Here is a 20167-nt window from a genome sequence, read left to right on the forward strand (position 1 = left end):
GTGGACGCCTCCAGTTTCACGCGTTGCACATAGGCTAGTATGTTCTCAGTAACGTTCACAACGCAGCCGGTTGTGTACGCGAACGCATGGGCAAACAGCAAGTATGTTTCCACCTTTAGTAGACATTCCTCTGATGGGTAATATTTATTCAGGTCAAATTCATCCAGCTCCTCTTCTGAGTTCAGCAACACAAACACCACAGCTGACCACTGAGCAGGAGAGAGCCTGGCTCTACGCAGACGCGTGTCACCTCCTCTGCTCAGGTATGTTTGGACTTCCTGTACTAGAGAATGATCATTCAGTTCATTCAGACAGTGGAACAGATTGATGGTTTTTTCTGGAGAGGGATTCTCCCTGATCTTCTCTTTTATGTACTTGACTGTTTCCTCTTTGCTGTGAGAGCCTCTTTCTGACTGTGTCAGTAGACCTCGTAAGAGAGTCTGATTGGACTCCAGTGAGAGACCCAGAAGGAAGCGGAGGAAAAGGTCCAGGTGTCCATTCTGACTCTGTAAGGTCTTGTCCACTGCACTGATGAGGAGAGAAGATATTGATTTTTTGAAAATACTGAAAAATCCAGGTTGTTGCTGTTCCAGCAAATTGTTGTTGGTGGAGATGAAGGTAATAAATACATATAAAGCAGCCAGAAACTCCTGAACACTCAGATGTACAAAGCTGAACACCTTCCCCAGCTGTAGACCAAACTCCTCTCTGAAGATCTGAGTGCACATTCCTGAATACACTGACATTTCTCTGACATCAATGCCACTGTTTCTCAGTTCGTACTCATAGAAGATCAGGTTGCCTTTTTCCAGCTGTTGGAAAGCTAGTTTTCCCAGTTCCAAAACATGCTTTCTAGTTTGCTGAGGGTCAGTGTCACTTTTCTGATCATACTTTTGGTCCTTGTGTTTGATGTGAAAGATCAGGAAGTGTGTGAACATTTGAGTCAGAGTCTTGGGGATCTCTCCACTCTCTGCTTCACCCAACATCCTCTCTAGAACAGTGGCTGAAATCCAACAGAAGACTGGAATGTGGCACATGATGTAGAGGCTTCTTGATGACTTCATGTGTGAGATGATTCTATCGGACAGACTCTGGTCTCTGATTCTCTTCCTGAAGTACTCCTCTTTCTGAGGGCCACTGAACCCTCGTACCTCTGTTACCTGGTCAACACACTCAGGAGGAATCTGATTGGCTGCTGCAGGTCGAGAGGTTATCCAGAGGAGAGCAGAGGGAAGCAGATTCCCCTTGATGAGGTTTGTCAGCAGCAGATCCACTGAGGTCGAATCTCTTACATCCCACAAGCTCTCATTGTTCTGGAAATCTAGAGGAAGACGACACTCATCCAGACCATCAAAGATGAACAGGATTTTGTACTGTGTATAGTCAGTTGGTTTTAATTCATGTGTTTCTGTAAAAAAGCAATGAAGAAGCTGCACCAGACTGAGCTTTTTCTCCTTCATCAAATTCAGCTCCCTAAAAGGAAGTGGAAATATGAAGAGAACATCCTGATTTACATTTCCTTCAGACCAGTCCAGTATGAACTTCTGCACTGAGACTGTTTTACCAATTCCAGCCACTCCTTTAGTCAGCACAGTTCTGATGGCTTTGTCTTGTCCTGGTAAGGGTGTAAAGATGTCACTGCATTTGATGGGTGTCTCCTGTGTTGCTGGTCTCCTGGATGCTGTCTCAATCTGTCTCACCTCATGTTCATTATTCACCTCTCCACTCCCTCCCTCTGTGATGTAGAGCTCTGTGTAGATCTCATTCAGAAGTGCTGTGGTTCCATGCTGTGAGATTCCTTCATTAATTTTCTGACATTTTTCCCACAGTTTGGATTTGAGCTTTCTGTGGCAAGCAGCGACCAGTTCTGATAAAGAGGACACAAGAGGACACAACAGCACACATGTTAATGTCATGAGGATCAATCATAACTCATCGACTCATCACAGGAAATACAAGAACAGACATCATTATGAATAGATTTTCAGTCCTCATAGATTGGCCATGATAGATTCAGGAAATTGAAGTACTGTAAGTGTTAAATTAGATGTAGGTTAGAGTGTCTGGGTATCAATAACACTGAATGATCAGCAGTTTGAAATGGAGAACACATGGGTTCATGGAGAAAGCCATTACAACAGCTGAAGACATCATGAGACAGTGACCTGTGGTCAAATCAGCTGTGATAAATGTGATAAAAAGTGATAAATGTCTTGAGTCTGCACCTGAGCCGATTACACTGAAGGGAGGTCAACTGAGGACAGACGAACACTGATTTAATATCCTTATTGTGAACTGAGATTCACCAACAGTGTCCTCCCTCTGAAGTAATAAAGTGATGTTATGATGTCATGACCCAGAGCTCTTACTGGTCTCTAGTGTGTTAGCGAGATCGGTCTGGTTCATGTTCCTCAGGACGTGCAGTGTGATCTTCATCACCCCCTCTCTGACACTGCTCTGATCCTCCTCATCCTCCACCTGTCTCTCAGTGCATGCTGGGTAATCTGGACTCAGTAGATTCTTGAATCTCTTCAGCTCATTTTTCACCACAGAGATGATTTTGTGCTCCAGCTCCTGAATAAACAGTATCAGTAAAACTACAGTGTTACAGACAGATGATAATCTGTCATTGATAATCATGATTAATCATAATAATGATTGATGATAATCCATTAAACACAAGAGAGGACTGAACTGCGAGGGACTGGGTGGTCCTGAGGACATTATGGTTTATTAGTACATAATTCTAAAATTAAAGTTTCAATTGTATGTAGTTTTATGAAGCAATAACACAACATAACATGTAGCTTTATACATTAGAGTTTTGTTCATCATCAGCTAAATTACAAATAGGCATTAAAGTAAAGCATGAAGCAGTAAAGCCACAGAGTCTCATCATGATCTGTGACGTAAACACACTCTAATGATAAGACCCTTCACCCACTCACACAATAAACACAATCAACTTACACAGAATACAACCACAGAGCTCAAACAAACCAGAATATAATACAATATCTCCCAATACAAGAACCACCACAGAACAAGAGAATCAACAGAGATTAAATAGGACAGACTAACATGAGAAGAGACAGAGATTAAATAGGACAGACTAACAAGAGAAGGGACAGAGATTAAATAGGACAGACTAACAAGAGAAGGGACAGAGATTAAATAGGACAGACTAACAAGAGAAGGGACAGAGATTAAATAGGACAGACTAACAAGAGAAGGGACAGAGATTAAATAGGACAGACTAACAAGAGAAGTCAACTGTGAAGAGGTGGGACTGATAATCACAGGGTGGAGTTACTGAATGGAAGGAGGGACAGACAGGCATGAAAAACACATGGGAAGAATAAACAGGGAAAGGCTGGGCGGGGCTAGAGGGACCAAACAGACAGATTGACAGGAGAGGGTGGAGCTCAGCATGACACTCTACACACACACACACACACACACACACACACACACACACACACACACATACAGACACACTTACAGACACACACACACACAGACACACACACACACACAAACATACAGACCTCGAATACTGACTCCAGTTTGTCTATAGAAATCTTTGCAGGTTTCTTTTGGGTACTGTAGAAAAACAGAACAACAACTTTAATGGCAAATCTACATTTTATAGACACGAATACATGTTACATTCATGAATACATGTGAATCGCATGAACACATTACATTAATGAGTACATGTTACATTCATGAATACATGTTAAATTTATTCTTCTGTACATAATGATGATGTGATACGTGGAATAATCCAACACACTTGAACATGTCACGGTTCACTGGGCTCCCATACTGAGGGACACTGAACCCAAATGCTGTAGTGACAGTAGAACAAACACAGAGAACCTGCACCTGACTTTAACTCTGGTGATGAAGAATAATGTTTATGTGAATGGGGCCTCACCAGATACTTTATTAGAAACACCTTGTACCTGTACACATTGGACACTTTAATTATAAACACCTTGTACCTACACACATTGAACACTTTATTACAGTTTTTGACGACTGCTAATGTGCATTTCCCAATACTTGTGATACATTGTCAAAACTCTAAACACAGCAACACATTGACCTCACACAAATAGCCAAATAGTTAATATCGTGTTCAAAAGCGCATTTTCTTAACTAAATAACAACTCTGCATTTCACAATGCAAACAACTTTGTTAAAACACAGCAAACCTGGTTCAGTATCCAATCATTCTTTCAAACACTAGCACATATTTTCTTTTCAAGATGAACATAGTCAATCACTGCACAACCACTGTAAAAAAACTAACATTTGATGGCAATACAGAAACAGTATTACATGTAATATTTTACCCTCTCCCAGCAAACAACAGACATTTTACAGTAACATCTGTTGTTTTCTTAGTCAGTTCATTTTTACTGTAATCCGCTTCATTTGGACTTTTTTTTCAAATGCGTGCATTTTTGGCAACATACTGTCTACACAATGAGTGATATTTACTGTTAGGTACTATATGGAATGTAGATTAGACAAAAAAGGAGTCAGTAACAGTTTTGCAGTAAAGGGTATATTTTACTGTATTAGGGACATTACTGTAAATTCGGGCCTAACCCAAAAAATAATTATCGTAATTGTAAACATAATTAGCCATGGTCCCATATGTGTAAAAATACACATATACAAAAAAAACCACACAAGGGGGAAAAACAGAATACAAAACTGAACAGTCTTGTTAGGTCTAATCTAAACGGCCTTCAGCAGTTGGCCACATGTTTTCATCCACATCACATCTGATGTTGGCCCTTGCCATGGACCTGGGATAGAAAAGCTTGGTATGCCTTATTCACCCCTGGCAGTCTTCAGCTGAAATGTCTCTGCAGCCGGGATCCATTGCATGCAGCAGGGACATTTGGTCATGGGGCCGATGATCATACACTTTCCACCTCCAGACTGAAAAAAGTTCCTTAGTGGTGTTGAGGAAAGGTGAGTAGGGCGGGAGGAAAAGGGACATCACTCTTGGATGGTCTATAAACCAGTTTGTGATGACATGAGAATGACAAAATGCTACATCATCCCATCACAAATGTCCTCGTGTTTCCTCTCACCTGTTCCCTTTCTGCTTCTGGAACAAGTTGTTGGTAGAGTTCATTCAAAAACGAAAAAGGAGGTCACTGTTATAGGGACCAATCTGGCATTTGTGAATGACCAAACCAGCACTTGAGATTGCCGGACAAATTGTTATATTTGCTCCTCTCTGACCCGGTTGTAACGTGGCTCGCGCCACGGAGCGAGAGGACAGACACAAGTGCTGAGAAGAGCGAGATTTATTCAGGGGAATACCGTAATCATCATCCGAAAGCCAGGCAGGGTCGATAACAGGAGGGCAGTCCGAAAAGCACGCATACACTGGCATACTGAACACAAGGAAACACAACCAGGGAGGGAGACACAGAGCACAAGGAAATAGATGGGCGAAATACAAAACACGAAAGCACGGGGTCAGGTACACGAACTAACAGCATACAATAATCAAAGAATCACAACAAAATACCGGACGAAGGACAAGGGAGACTCAGGGGCTTATATGCACAGACATTAAACAAGGGGCAGGTGATGACAATGACACAGGGGTGTGGTAACAAACGAGGAATCAAAACCAACGAGCAGGGCGGGACAAACAGGCAGGGAACACGGACATGAGGGAACCCAGAGTGACAGCTACGAGAGGGGGCGTTGCCCTACGTGACAGAACCCCCCCTCAAACCCCCCCTCACTCCGGGGCACGCAAGGGCAGACAGGACAGGGACAGCGGACACAGGACAGACCGGAGGAACAGACAGGGGGAAAGCAGGGCATGGAGACCGGGGCACGGCAGGGACAGGGGGACCAGAGACGGGCCAGGAGCCGGGCCGGGGCACGGCCACACAGGCAGGGACCGGGCGAGGCACGGGAGGAGGACTGGACAGGACAGGACTGGGGACAGACACGGGAGTTGGGCCAGGGGACAGGGCAGAGGAGAACACGGAGGCAAAGACAGCATGAACAACAGAGACGGGCACAGGCACAAGGTGGGTGACGACTTGGGGAACAGACATGGGGACGGGGACAGAGACGACACCACAGGAAACAGACACGGGAACAGGAACACAGACCTTGACAGACATAACCACGGGGACAGGGACCAAAACAAAACCAGGGATGGAACACGGGAGCAAGGGGGACACAGGTATAGAGGCAGGAACACGGGGCGGAGCAGACAACACACTGAGTCCAAGCCCACACGTGGGCAGCACAGTCTCTGGGGCGTCAGGTGCGGCCGGGCGGCAGGCAGCGGGCACAGGAGCCGGCAGACAGGCAGCGGGAACAGGAGCCGGCAGACAGGCAGCGGGAACAGGCAGGGTCCGCTGGCGGGCAGCAGGGACAGGCAGGGTCCGCTGGCGTGCAGCGGGAACAGGCAGGGTCAGCTGGCGTGCAGCGGGAACAGGCAGGGTCCGCTGGCGTGCAGCGGGAACAGGCAGGGTCCGCTGGCGAGCAGCGGGAACAGGCAGGGTCCGCTGGCGAGCAGCAGGGACAGGCAGGGTCAGCTGGCGTGCAGCGGGAACAGGCAGGGTCCGCTGGCGGGCAGCGGGAACGGGAGCCGGCGTGGACGACCTCTCCAGGGTCGCGGGGACAGGAACCGGCGTGGACGACCTCTCCAGGGTCGCGGGGACAGGAACCGGCGTGGACGACCTCTCCAGGGTCGCGGGGACAGGAACCGGCGTGGACTGCCGACGGGCAGCGGGGACAGGAACCGGCGTGGACGACCCCTCCAGGGTCACGGGGACAGGAACCGGCGTGGACTGCCGACGGGCAGCGGGGACAGGAACCGGCGTGGACGACCCCTCCAGGGTCGCGGGGACAGGAACCGGCGTGGACTGCCGACGGGCAGCGGGGACAGAGACAGGAACAGGGACTAACAGAAAACCATAATCAAAGAATCACAACAAAATACCGGACGAAGGACAAGGGAGACTCAGGGGCTTATATGCACAGACATTAAACAAGGGGCAGGTGATGACAATGACACAGGGGTGTGGTAACAAACGAGGAATCAAAACCAACGAGCAGGGCGGGACAAACAGGCAGGGAACACGGACATGAGGGAACCCAGAGTGACAGCTACGAGAGGGGGCGTTGCCCTATGTGACACCGGTACATTACTGTACTTCATTTTATACTTTTTATAAATATATATATATATATTATACTATACTTCATTTATCTATATGTGCAAAAAATAATAATAATAACTTTTCAACTGCCTTTGTTTTTGCAGAACTTGGCATTTTATACGATATTTAAGGTTTTGAACCTTAGGTTTTCATTTTTGGCATGCTGTGTACAAGCAATTGTAAATAAGACAAAAACGATCCAGAATTTTGTTATTGGATAACCTTGTGTGTATAGAAAATTTAAGCATTATAAAAACATGTAAAATGACTGCATTTTGTGCCATAACAACATGAATTGAACTAATAGTATAGCCACTGAAAACTGATGTTGTGTTCACTGTGTTTGGAGTTTTGAAAATGTGACTACAGATTGGACAAACGCACGTTAGCAGTCGTCAAAAACTGTAAGTCCCTAACTTATATTGTAGTTTACTCTTTTGAAACTAGAGGGGGCTGATGACAGTTTCTCATCCTCCCTCTACATCTCCCCCCTTAATCACTGGTCAGTTTATGACCATAGCACCACTGACATATATCAATTTATACCGGAATACAGTATAGACCTTTAAATAGAAAAGTATTTCTGCATAATAAATCATTATTCATTTAAACTTGGAGTGTACAACACTGTATTTTTGAGGATTAAAATATAGAAGTCATTTTAAGTGATAAAAATCATTTGCATTTTGTGTGTGTGTGTGTGTGTGTGTGTGTGTGTGTAGATGATCCTGAAATTGACTCCTTTGCTCCTAAAACTGAAACAGAACTGTTTTATACTCTCAGTGGTTTAAACTGTAGTTAATATTGTTTATTATAGAGAAAAGAGATTTAAAAGACTTTCAGTCTGTTAGAAATTCGGCCTTCAGGAATCAGATTCAGGAGTCAGGAGACTGGACGGCTTCAGTGTTGACAAGTTGATTGACACACAGAGCATGTTCGATCACGACCAGTTCTGCTGGGGTCTATGTGACAAGCCTTTTATACATTGTGGAGGAAGACGAGGAGTTTAAGAGGGGGGTAAATTGGGGATGAAGGTGCAATCTACATTTGGTTGGGTAGTTGCACCTTAGGTTTAAGACATCAAAGGATATACAACAAAGGACAGAGGACATACAAACAAAGGACAGAGGTGCTGGGCATGCAAATGTGGGCAACAATTACACTGGTTGCCCCCGCCAGGGGTTGACAGACAGGAGCCGATTAAGACAAAGGGGTGAGATTTGTAAAAAGCATATTTTCTCTCAAGTCTGATGAAAGAATCTTTATGTGTGTAAATGTGTCACTCACTGTGGGTCAGAGGTCACAGGTCCACTGCTGAAGTTAGGAGTACCACCCATGGACCAGTCACTCTTCATAGACACACAGCTGGGTAATGGAGATGATTCACTCTTCATAGACACACAGCTGGGTAATGGAGATGATTCACTCTTCATAGACACACAGCTGGGTACTGCAGATGATTCACTCTTCATAGACACACAGCTGGGTACTGCAGATGATTCACTCTTCATAGACACACAGCTGGGTACTGCATATGATTCACTCTTCATAGACACACAGCTGGGTACTGGAGATGCTGCTTTCTGGGGTTCGGTCCTGAGGTGCAAATATTTACATTTTTTACAAACACATGTGTAAACACAGAAGTACACAGAACTCAACATTTTAATGGTCAAGCATTTATTTCACTCATATACATCATAATTCATATTCTTATATTAAATATTATATTAAATATTTGATAATAAATAATAATTAAAAAAATAAAAATCTTGCAGTGTGTAATGTATCACTCACTTTGGGTCAGAGGTCACAGCTCCACTGCTGATGTCAGGAGGCTTCTTCCTGAACCAACTCTTAGACACACGACTGAATACTGAAGATGCTGCTGTCTTCACCCTGATGAAGGTGAGAAAAGTGTTGAGTAATTACATCCTTCACTACATCTCATTTATCCTGAATATTCCCTCTTCCTGTTTCCTCAGATGAAGTGCTGATGTAAAGCTCCTCACTTTGGGTCAGAGGTTCCTCCTCCACTGCTGGAGTTATGAGGCTCCATCATGGAGTTGTTCCTCTTCACACACACACAGCTGGACACTGGAGATGCTGCTCTCTGCTCCCTGTCAACAGTTCATTATAAAGAGGAGAAACAGGACACTGAAACACTGATTTAATGAACCTGATGTCATTGTAGAGTGACTTCACCCCAAAATACAAGTCCAGTAACACTACAGGAAAACAGAACCTTTAACAGATATGTTGTTATTTACATTTCCCAGATCCTGTTATATACAGTATTCTACATATACTCGAATGCTTACTAAACACTTACATGCTATTACAAGTTACTTTATTGCCATCATTTGGCAACTCGTATAAAAGCAAATTCACTGGTTTTTACCAAAGTTCTGCTAAAATAGTCTAGTTTAGAACTAGGGATGCAAATGATTAATCGACTTTCGATTAATTGTTGATCAAGAGGTTACTCGATCAAAATGTATTAATCACGATTAATCGTTGGGGAGCGCTCCTGTAGTAACTTGAACAGAGCGTAAGAATGAGAGGTGAAGACGTGTCGCGAAAGACCAGAGCGGAAAACAAAATGAAGCGGGCGAAAAGATGTGCGGTGTGGGACCATTTCAACATTGTTAATTTAGGCAAAGAAGTCAGATGGTCTCTGTGTAAGGCGGTATTGAAGTACAACAGTTCCACTAGCTCACTCAATTATCATTTGAACACCATGCAGCTGTCCTGCATATCACCAGTGCACCTAGTCAACCTAAAATCACAGCTACACTGGGAAGGCGAGCATTTTCGAAGCTCGCTACGAAAAAAGAAGAGTGACAAAAAAACAAAGCTAGCTACTGCTACTGCTGTAGCCCTTACAACAGATTGTTGGACGGCTCTAACAACAGAAAGTTACGTTACCGTGACGTGCCACTACACTGACGAGAACTGGCAGCTAAAATCTGCAGTGCTGATTTCGACGAACATGTCGGACAGACACTCTGCTGACAATTTAACTGACAAGCTCAATGATGTTGTGGAGACTTGGGCAACCTCCGGTCGCGTTACAGCGTGTGTTCACTACAACGCTAAAAACATTGTCCAAGCATAGACTCAATAATATTCTGTTTGGCTCTCTATTTAATTTCTTCTTAAAAAAAAATATATGTCTAATGTTTCAAATGGAGCCAGTCCTTAATTTATTCCTTTTTTTAAATGAAAGAATGTATTTTGTTATACCATAAAAATTTCCTAATGCATAATTACTTGAGCAATATATCATATAATTGTCACGTTGAGGACCCCGGCCCCTCCCTTTTGGGCGTGTGTTTACGTTGTCCACGTGCAATCATCTGCGTCTGTGGATCTGTGTGGTTGTGTCTCGTGATAATCCGTCGCACCTGTGGCTTGTCTCGTCAACACGTGGGGCTAATGTGGTCTACTAATGTGGTTTGTCTAATGTGGTTTGCCCTATTGAAACACTGAAATTCAGGTGGAAAACGCCGCTTATCGATTAATCGAATGTCGATCGATAAGATCAATCAACTAATGATTAATGAATTAATCGATAATTTGCATCCCTATTTAGAACAAATAAAATTGTGATTTAAAGGCAAAGAGTTTACTTTCAGTGTGTCAATATCAGTGACAATTCAGTGGCCTCTGAAAAATGCTAAATATTTGACACAATATTTAATTTTATGGCACGTAGTGGCAACATCCGTCCCCTCAGAGAGGATCTTCTCTAAAACTGGACAGATCATAACTGAGAGAAGGAAGAGGATCAGCCCTGTCAAGTTTAGACACCTGGTGTTTCTCCCAATGCCAATCTGTAAGTCTTTGAGTGAATTAATACACAGGCATGAAAATGGGTCAGGGGTTAAAAAGGTGAGAAGACCGGGGGGCGGGGCATGTGACGTCATGGGGATACGGCGACGGGGCGTTGACGTGGGGGGCATTGACATGTGACGTCATGGAAATACGGCGACGGGGGGGGGGGGGGGGTGGCTGCTGGTGTACCGGGATACAGCGACAGGTGATGCCAAATATTACGGAGCCCGTAAGGTGACATCATGTAAAAAATATAATAACGCGTGGCCACGACTTACTAACGCATGCAAACGAGATAATTAACGCGTGCGAACAAGATAATTAAGTATTACTTTATATAAAGCCAGGTTTACCTTCATTGGGCAGTCAGTTCGTGAACCTCCCTGGGAAAAATAAACTGTGAAAGGCGACATTAGTATCTCGTTCCCACGCGTTAATAAGTCGTGGCCACGCGCTATTATTTTTTACATGATGTCACCTTACGGGCTCCGTAAAATATAGTAAATTCCATAAAAAAATTTTTTTGACTGTCTTGTCAATGGATTCAATGTACGAGCCAGATCCGTAAACGCGAGAGGCCGCTTTCGCCATTCCAGATGACTCAGTCAAAACCATTACGTCTTAATGAACCAATAAATACATCAGCGGCGAAAATGAGTGTAAAAATACCACAGTTCACGTGTTTTTATTTTCTAACATGGGCTAAAGCACAGGGTAGACTCAAACGACAAGCGTTTACAACTTCATCTTCAACCTTATCAGCCCTGGCGCGAATGTTATCCTCACACGTCCCTGGATTCACCAGTTACAACTACAGACACACTAGAAAAAAAATCTTGTTTCTCATTTTATGTCGCCGTTAACTACACGGGGTTGACACGAACTTAGTATGCCCATCTACCTATTTATCACAAGAGCTTGTGGCTATTTCTGACAGTGTTCAACGCTGTAGCGAACGGCAGTAACTTTGTTTTACCGCAAAATATGAAAACGATTGAAACCATTAATAACCCAATTAAATCCACTGGGAAATGTACGATCTGGTAAATGTAGTGGTAAATGTACGCTCTTCTGACTTGTCCGCGGTGTAGCACTAGGTCCTGCTTCTCGTCCTGCTTAGCAGTAAATGAATAACATGAATGAAGAACGTTCGTATGATTGAACGCTATTTGGCCTCCATGAAGGTTCTGGGCGGAAACTGCTGGAATTGCCGATTTCGGAAGTGCTCTGTTTGCTTATTAAGTCAATATGATAATTAAAATATATACATATAATCTCCCGACCCCCGACCCTAATAATAATTTCGCCGAAAGGTGACAGATTTTCATGCCTGAATACAGTGAGTTCTTCATCTCTAATGGTTCAAAACTTGTGCTGTTCATATGTTTTTCATCTTCATAGTTTTATACTTTAATTTAATAGCACAGTAAGTGATACTTGTGTTATGGTGCCTTTTTGTTATGAAGCTGCTTTAATACTTTTTCGTACTGTTGTGTGTATTTGTTAGGGATGCACCGAAAATTCGGCCACCGAACATACTTTCATCACCGAAACAACACGGCTGAAACAATGTGTTGTGATGACGCAAGCACAAATCGCCACCTGCATGCGCTTATTTGGATAAAGGCTAGCAAAAAAGTTTTCCCGTGATGGCGCCAAGGCAAAGGACATTACACCAAAAATTATGGAACTCGTTGCCTTAGACAATCAGCCGTTCTCTGTCGTAGAGGATGTGGGAATTCGTAGGCTAATAGAGCACATTGAGCCCCGTTATGTTTTGCCGAGCAGACGACATTTCTCAGAAGTGTGTTTACCTGAACTGTTTAATGTTGTTGCAACTCACGTCACGTTTTTATGAGAGAATTTATATTTATCTTTCAGGCCAGTCAGTTATAATTAAATTTAACTCGTATAAAATACATATATTTATCCTCTCAGATAAAAACTTTCTGCAAGCGAGTTAAATTTAATTTCCCGATTTCCCCGGAGTACTCTGATGGAGGTGGGCTTTCCATCTCCCTCTCCGCGCAGGACTCGCCCTCTGAGTACTCGGATGGCGACGGACTACCGCGTATTCTGAATGAGGAGGGTTTGGTTCCTCCCCGTAGTACACTGTAGGGACTGAGCACTCAGACAGAGGGGGGGGGGGGGGGGGGGGGGGGGGCTCACATCATTCCCGTAGTACTTTGTAGGTACTGAGCACTCAGATGGAGGGGGGCTCACGTCATCCCTATAGTGTTCCATGGGGGCAGAGCACTCGGATGGAGGGGGGCTTGTGTCCTGCCCATAGTACTCAGAGGGAGCAGAGTATATGGATGGGGAGTAACTGGCTCCGCAGTCCATCTCCTCCTCTCCTAACTCCTCACTCCTGAATTCACACTCAGGAGGGGTCATGCCCACCATTCCTGCATACAACACTCCGGGGGGCATTCATGGTCCTGTGGTAGGGAACTAGTCTTGTGACCAGAGGGTTGTGGGTTCGATTCCCAGACCTGAGGCCATGACTGAGGTGCCCTTGAGCAAGGCACCTAACCCCAACTGCTCCCAGGGCGCCAGGCTAGGGCTGCCCACCGCTCTGGGCATGTGTGCACCACAGCCCCCTAGTAATCACTAGTGTGTGTTTGTTTGTGTGTTCTAATTGCACAGATGGGTAAATCTCGTGCGTACCACAGCAGGCTGGCACATATCGGGTCCTGCTCTAACTCCGGTATTGTCGCGGGAGTCACACGGCGATGCACAGGGTAAGAGGGGTGATGGTGTCTACTCGCCCTCTTCCCCTTATTGGCACGAGACGTATACACTGGCATCTTCCTGTATTTGGCTCGTCTTTCTGTAACGCTGGGTGCGGGCGGAATGACAAGGCACGAAGTCCGACAAAAACTTTTATTTTTAAGTGAAAAAGCGCAGACAGCGCACGTATAACAATGAACACACTCACGTGCAAGACTCAGACAAAGACGAGCATGGGGCACTGCACGAACGCACATTAAATAGACAAACCATATAAGCCCTGAGTGATCACAAGACGAGCCACAGGTGAGACCAATGAACACGCTCAGACACAACCACTCCCACGGAAATACATAGACGGGCAAATCTAGACGTAGACAACATGAAAACACGCCCAAATGGGAGGTGTCCGGGGCTGTAGCGTGACACCTAGGTCATTGGCTAATCTGTATAATCAAACTAGAAAATAACTTCCTGGTTTTCTGCAATGTTCACAACAGTATTTCTCAACACAAAAAGACTATTGTCTGATATAACATCAAAAAAAACATCTAAAAGAATTATGTAACAAATACACAACTAATAATGTTATACTGGGAGGAGTTTTTAATATGGTATATAATGACTGGATAGGCCTGTCACGATAATTACATTATCAATTTTTTTAAACTGCGATCATTTTTGCTGATGTCGATAATTGGCCATTGGGTTTCTGCACAAATTTGTTTACATGAGAATAAATTGCAACTACGTTAGATTTCAGAAAGGCACGCAGTGCTGCTCTCTCGCACCCCCCTCCCCCCTTAACGGAAGATGAATCTGTGATCAGAGAGCAACATCTACCGGTTAGGAAATGAGTGCAGTACACGGAGAGTGTATGCGTCAATAACAGTGCCTCCACACACACAGGTGATGTCTTAGCTCGCGAACGTATTTGAGGCTAATGATTCGAAATAATTCGCTTTTTATCACATTATTTAATGGTTGTTTATTATAGTGACCGTATCGTGCGACTCTGCCCACCTCGCAAACCTCTGCGAACGGTGGAAGCATTTATACTTGCCGCACGATATGTGGTAGTATAAAGAAATACCCATCAAAAACAGGGGAATGAACATTTACCTGACAAATTTTAATGTTGCTTTGTATTTCAGGTTTGAAAAGTGCTGGAATTTGTTTGTTTCACAACAAATAGCTGTCTGACTGAACAGTTCTCTTGTATTACATTAACAAATACAAGAATCTTGTCATTCCAGCACGAAACATGAGAGAACGTGAAGACGTTAAGGCGTTTTGAAAATAAAAAACCATTAAATAATGTGGTAATAAAGCGAATTATTTTGAATCATTTCGAGTAGATGTATAAATATTTAACTTAATTAAGTTTAACGTGGTGGGAAATATTGGAATGGACCTTGAAAGTGACGTACAAGTGCTTGAATTCAACCTTGTAAAGGTGTATGCTATGAACCCGGCAAACATGACTTTGTTCATCGCACTGCGGTCGCGCGCTAAGTTACAAAATTCGAGAGGTGTACGACCTCGCAAATCGACAGCGCGCAAGGCCCTCGCGCACGGGTTCAGCCACCGCGATTACGTTATTTTCGCCGTGCGGACCCTCGCGCCGCTCACAACGCATCAAGTATAAACCAAGCTGCGTGTGTCTGATTATGGAAGTTTTTCTGTATCAATATTCAAATGAAAATGTAATACGCATTTGCATATACATGTTCCACTCATACAAGCAACTTTGAGCTCAAAATTCAAATTCTAATGCAATAATTCCATTTACATTTGCAATGTGATAGACGTCTATTCATATTTGATTTACACATACATATTGATGCTTTATTTGTGCCTTTATTGAAATGAAAATGTATTTCCCGATTTGAATTATCAAGTTCATGTGATCATGCAAAGGTTGTATCAAAATTGTAATTAAAATGCTATTCGCTTAATAGATTTTGTCGATTGTTCATTTGGTTCTTGTGTAGTCAAAGGCAGAAAGTGTCATGCTAGCTGGACAGAACCAGGAATAAATGAATGAATGTTCAATTTATATAGCATCGTTCAATGTACCCAAGTTGCTTTACAATTTTAACACAGGTACAAGTCTTACACAACCAATCACACACCGGTGAGAAGCGGCAGCCAATTGCACACCGCATACTCTCTACCGGAATCCACAGCCCAAACCACTGAATGGAGTGCAGGAACAGTGCCGTTTCAAGGTATTTGGGGGCCCCAAGCAAAGACACCAACCGGGGCCCCCCCAACCTAAGTATGGGATTACCCGGGACTAGGGTTGCCACCTAGGTCTGACAAAAAACAAGGACACTGTCATACTGACACAGGGTGGCGAGTGTAATCTGTTGACGGTGGGGGGGGGGGGGGTGGCGAACGTAAAATGTTACCGGGGGGGGGGGGTGGCGGTGGCGAACGTAAAATGTTACCGGAGGGGTTTAAAATGAACACAGCGAGAAAAAAAAACAGATTTAAAGTGTGCAACAGTCTGAATCGTGGTTTTAACTAACCTAATTTTTTTCCGGGACTGAATATTAAAAAGAAGAAAAACCGGGACAAACCGGGACAGCCCGGGAAAACCGGGACAGGCATGTGAAAACTGGGACAGTCCCGGGAAAACCGGGACAGGTGGCAACACTACCCGGGACGTATATTGTTTTTAGCCTACCTGCTGCTAAATTACACCATTTGTACAGGTAGGCCTAATTTATCCAGTGTAACTCATCACTTACCACTGTCTTGTGTTTTTTTGTGTTCCTCTTCCTTCTTTTGTTTTCTCTTTTGGCTTCCTGATGGATAAATTCGCTTCATGGTTAAGTTTCATATTTGCCGGCGTCTAAAACTTGGCTGTCTGCCAGGACAGTGTCTGCCTGCCTTCAGCAGCTTGTGGGAGGGGCCCCCTTAAGGGGGATTCTGAGAACAGTGTCATTGCTCATGACTTTGAGAATGTAAAGGGGGGCTCACATAGTTTGTCGCTGCATTTAATTCTTAACCTGTTGTTGTCTGGGGGCCCCAGGCCAGCTTGGGGCCCCAAGCAATTGCCTGGTTTGCCTGCCCCATCGCGACGGGCCTGTGCAGGAAGGGGAGAGAGGACAGACCCTAGTGACAGAGCACCATCCACCACTGGACATACAAGCACACACATTTATGCCCTCAGACAACAAGTTTTAATTGAACATGAAGAGACACAGACTCATGCTCAGGGAGAATTTGTCAGAGACTGCCAATTTACATAAACTCCATGTTTTTGGACTGTGGGAGGAAACCGGAGACCCCGGAGGAAACCCACACAGACAGGGAGAACATGAAAACTCCACTCAGATAGGGACTTGAACCCAAGATCCCAGTGTTGAGAGGCAAACATGTTAACCACCAAGCCACCGTGTAGGAAGTAGGTTGATCAACACTAGCAGGAATGGGCTGAAGTTAGATAGTAACATTTAAAGAAAAGGAGAACAGAAATACACAACCAAGCAAAACCAAATGCCAAAAGAGCAAGACAGAAACCACTAGAACACAAAACAGCTGAACAAAGCTCAGGAGAAAATAGAGAACTGCACTTACAACCAGCCAAAACTGAAGAAAATACCAGGGAGCCTGAATTCAACAGAACAAACAGAACAGTCTCCACGGCTGTTCCTACAACCCAGAGGGGGTCGTCTGCTCCCGTCCCCGCACCCGGCAGAGGGCTACATGGGCCACCCAGCCTGCTCCTGTTCCCAAGGCCCGACTGGTCCTGCCCACGTTCCCATCGTGCACTGAGCAATCTCTCTCGCTCTCTCTCTGATTAACTCTCACGACTCTCATCACAGTCACATCTGAAAGAAAAATGTCTGACACTTTCCACAATGACCCGCTGAGCTTAAAATCTAAACTTTGGAAGAAGTTCAGTTTTTACATGAAGAAAGGAAAACTAGTCAAAACCGTTGCTGTTTGCAAAGAGTGCAAAGTCAAATTGAAGTACACTGGTAGTACAACAAACCTCAACACTCACTTGGTGAGATGACATGGGGACACTGGTAATGAGGACACTATCACTGCTAGCCCAAAGACACAGCAGAGACACAGACATACAGGACAAAATTCACCCACAACTCAGCAATAATAGCCTGGTTCATTGTCAAAAACATAAGAGAATAAGGGCTTTCAGGACATGATTCAAACATTGGAGCCCCATGTATCCTTATAGTTGTTATATTTTGCACCTGGGGGATTGCTGCAACAGAATTTCATTGCATTGCAGTGACAATGAAGATTCTATTCTATTCTATTCTAATCTATTTTATGTATGCAGGCTCTACCTTACTAGGACAGAAAAGATCCCACAGTAGTTATTTACCTTACAAAGATGGAACCAATCTACAGGAAATATGAGAGCCATCCTACACTTTAAAAGGATGAAAAAAGATCTCACATCACCCAACTACAGTCTTTAGTCACTAATGATTTGTCTACGTTTTCATTTCTCCATTTTGTCAAAAATCGTTTCGTACACATTCAGACTGGATCGTCAGAACATTAAAACTATATATTTTGTACATAATGTAACATTTCTGTAAGTATTAATAAACTCACCGTCGAAGTTCCCAGACGTGCGTTCCTAAGGTGAATTTTACTTGGCGTTTACAGTACTTTCGTTTTTGTCTAGTCTCATTTGGAGAAGCCAATAACGTAGTTTCCGTGCGAACACTAGGGGGCGCACAGACACAGAGCGAAAAACAAAAGTGAACGTTTTAAAGGTCACTCCTGTGGTGTAGCTCTCAGATAAATACATCTGAGAGCATAAATGCAAAAGTCTCAAAGAAATATATTACACACCACAATTCTCCCAAAGATCACACCTGTATTGTAACTTTAAAACAAATACACAAACCCTCCAATCAACCTGTACTGTAGGTCTTGTGCAATAATATTCATAAAATATTTTTATAACAATAATATTTTATATTGCACATCTAAACAAAATAATATGTTTCCATATTTTTATGTGCCTTGAGAGGGAATGACAAACTGAGCTGTATGTGTGCTCTTTGCTCTCAGGGAGAAACTGTAAACATGTTCCAAGACACTAGAAAGAGAAACTGTGATCATGGGAGAATTCTGACCAGCCAATCAGACGCAGTGTGAAGGTTCCCTGTATTTGGAGATCTGGGCCCGTATTTATCAAACTTCTTAGAATTACTCCTAAGAATGCTGCTAAGAATTGGCTTATGTCTAAAATAATTCTTAGTTAAAAGCTGAGACTAAAAGTTAGTTATCAAGCCTCTCAGTCTCACTTTAAGCGAAGTGTAGGAGTAATTCTTAAGTGTCAGTCTCAGAGCTGATTTACGACACCTGGCTGTGCCGCAAAGCTGATCCTGGATGACGTCGTTTCAAAACCCCCTGCAAGAACCAATCACTGGATCGGATTTCATGTTCAATAATATTTCCTGAGAAATGTCAAGATAAAATTCAGAAAATGTTGAAATACCTTCACATTTAACTTAATAATGTTGCAGTCATAATTTTGTGAAATAACACAGCGTATTTACTTTTTTTTTTTTATCCTAATAAAAATAGATTTCATATCTTAAGTCCTATGTGACACGCACTGGTATGTATAATTTTCCCTTCTTTCTTTTGTTATTCATATATTTTCTATTATTTATTTTGGATACTGCATACATTCTAACTGAATCACATTCAGGCGGAGGACCACCGGGCACTTCAAAATTATTGCATCCGTCAGTAATAAAGAAGCTGCTCGTGCTCCTGACCCTGCTCGCTTGAGCGCAGATTCTCCATCTGCCCCTCCCTCTCTGACAGCGCATCCAAACACCTCCAGTCATGAATGGCCGGAGGAAGAGTGGGCGTCTGATGGACGTCTGGCAGAGGACTCACTCACAAATGACATACAATAACTGACAAGGCAGACGTCAAAGCTTAAAATTAAAGTATTAAAATCGCAGCATGAATATTACACTCTTGCACGAAAAAAATGAAAGGAAGAACAAAAAAGAATTAAACCCATGCTTATCTTAATGCCTATTTATTGTGCATATTTATACATAAAATTGAAATGTGTACCTAAAATGAAGGTTCACACGCGTCTCTCAGTGCCATCTCAGCCCCCTAGTGGCAACTCTTAACAACTTATGAGTCCTCTGGAGCAGTCTTAACTTTTTGGGAGAGTAAGAGTGATTCTTATACTTGAGAGTTTTGATAATTGGCACTTACACTTAACTCTGTGAATAGGAGCAAATCTAAGAATTTTTCCACACTTAAGTCCAAAATTCCACTCTAAGAAGTTTGATAAATACGGGCCCTGGGCCCGTATTTATCAAACTTCTTAGAATTACTCCTAAGAATGCTGCTAA

At 43.5% G+C, this 20167-nt stretch overlaps 1 protein-coding gene across 1 annotated transcript in view; it reads right to left on the reverse strand.

The window, feature by feature from the left end:
- LOC143525475 (NACHT, LRR and PYD domains-containing protein 3-like) overlaps window positions 1–16874 on the reverse strand; it is a 38975-nt gene extending 22101 nt beyond the window's left edge. Inside the window, exons 1-7 of the mRNA XM_077019488.1 lie at window positions 16544–16874; window positions 9233–9340; window positions 9018–9119; window positions 8508–8816; window positions 3549–3603; window positions 2370–2574; window positions 79–1867 (exon numbers count right to left, since the gene is read on the reverse strand). Of these exons, the coding sequence (XP_076875603.1) occupies window positions 79–1867; window positions 2370–2574; window positions 3549–3603; window positions 8508–8816; window positions 9018–9119; window positions 9233–9340; window positions 16544–16635 (2660 nt within the window). The 5' untranslated portion in view covers window positions 16636–16874. The remainder of the gene's footprint in view (window positions 1–78; window positions 1868–2369; window positions 2575–3548; window positions 3604–8507; window positions 8817–9017; window positions 9120–9232; window positions 9341–16543) is intronic.
- Between the last annotated feature and the right edge of the window lie 3293 nt (window positions 16875–20167).

Source organism: Brachyhypopomus gauderio, chromosome 1 (genome assembly GCF_052324685.1).
Source record: "Brachyhypopomus gauderio isolate BG-103 chromosome 1, BGAUD_0.2, whole genome shotgun sequence".
Taxonomy (NCBI): domain Eukaryota; kingdom Metazoa; phylum Chordata; class Actinopteri; order Gymnotiformes; family Hypopomidae; genus Brachyhypopomus; species Brachyhypopomus gauderio.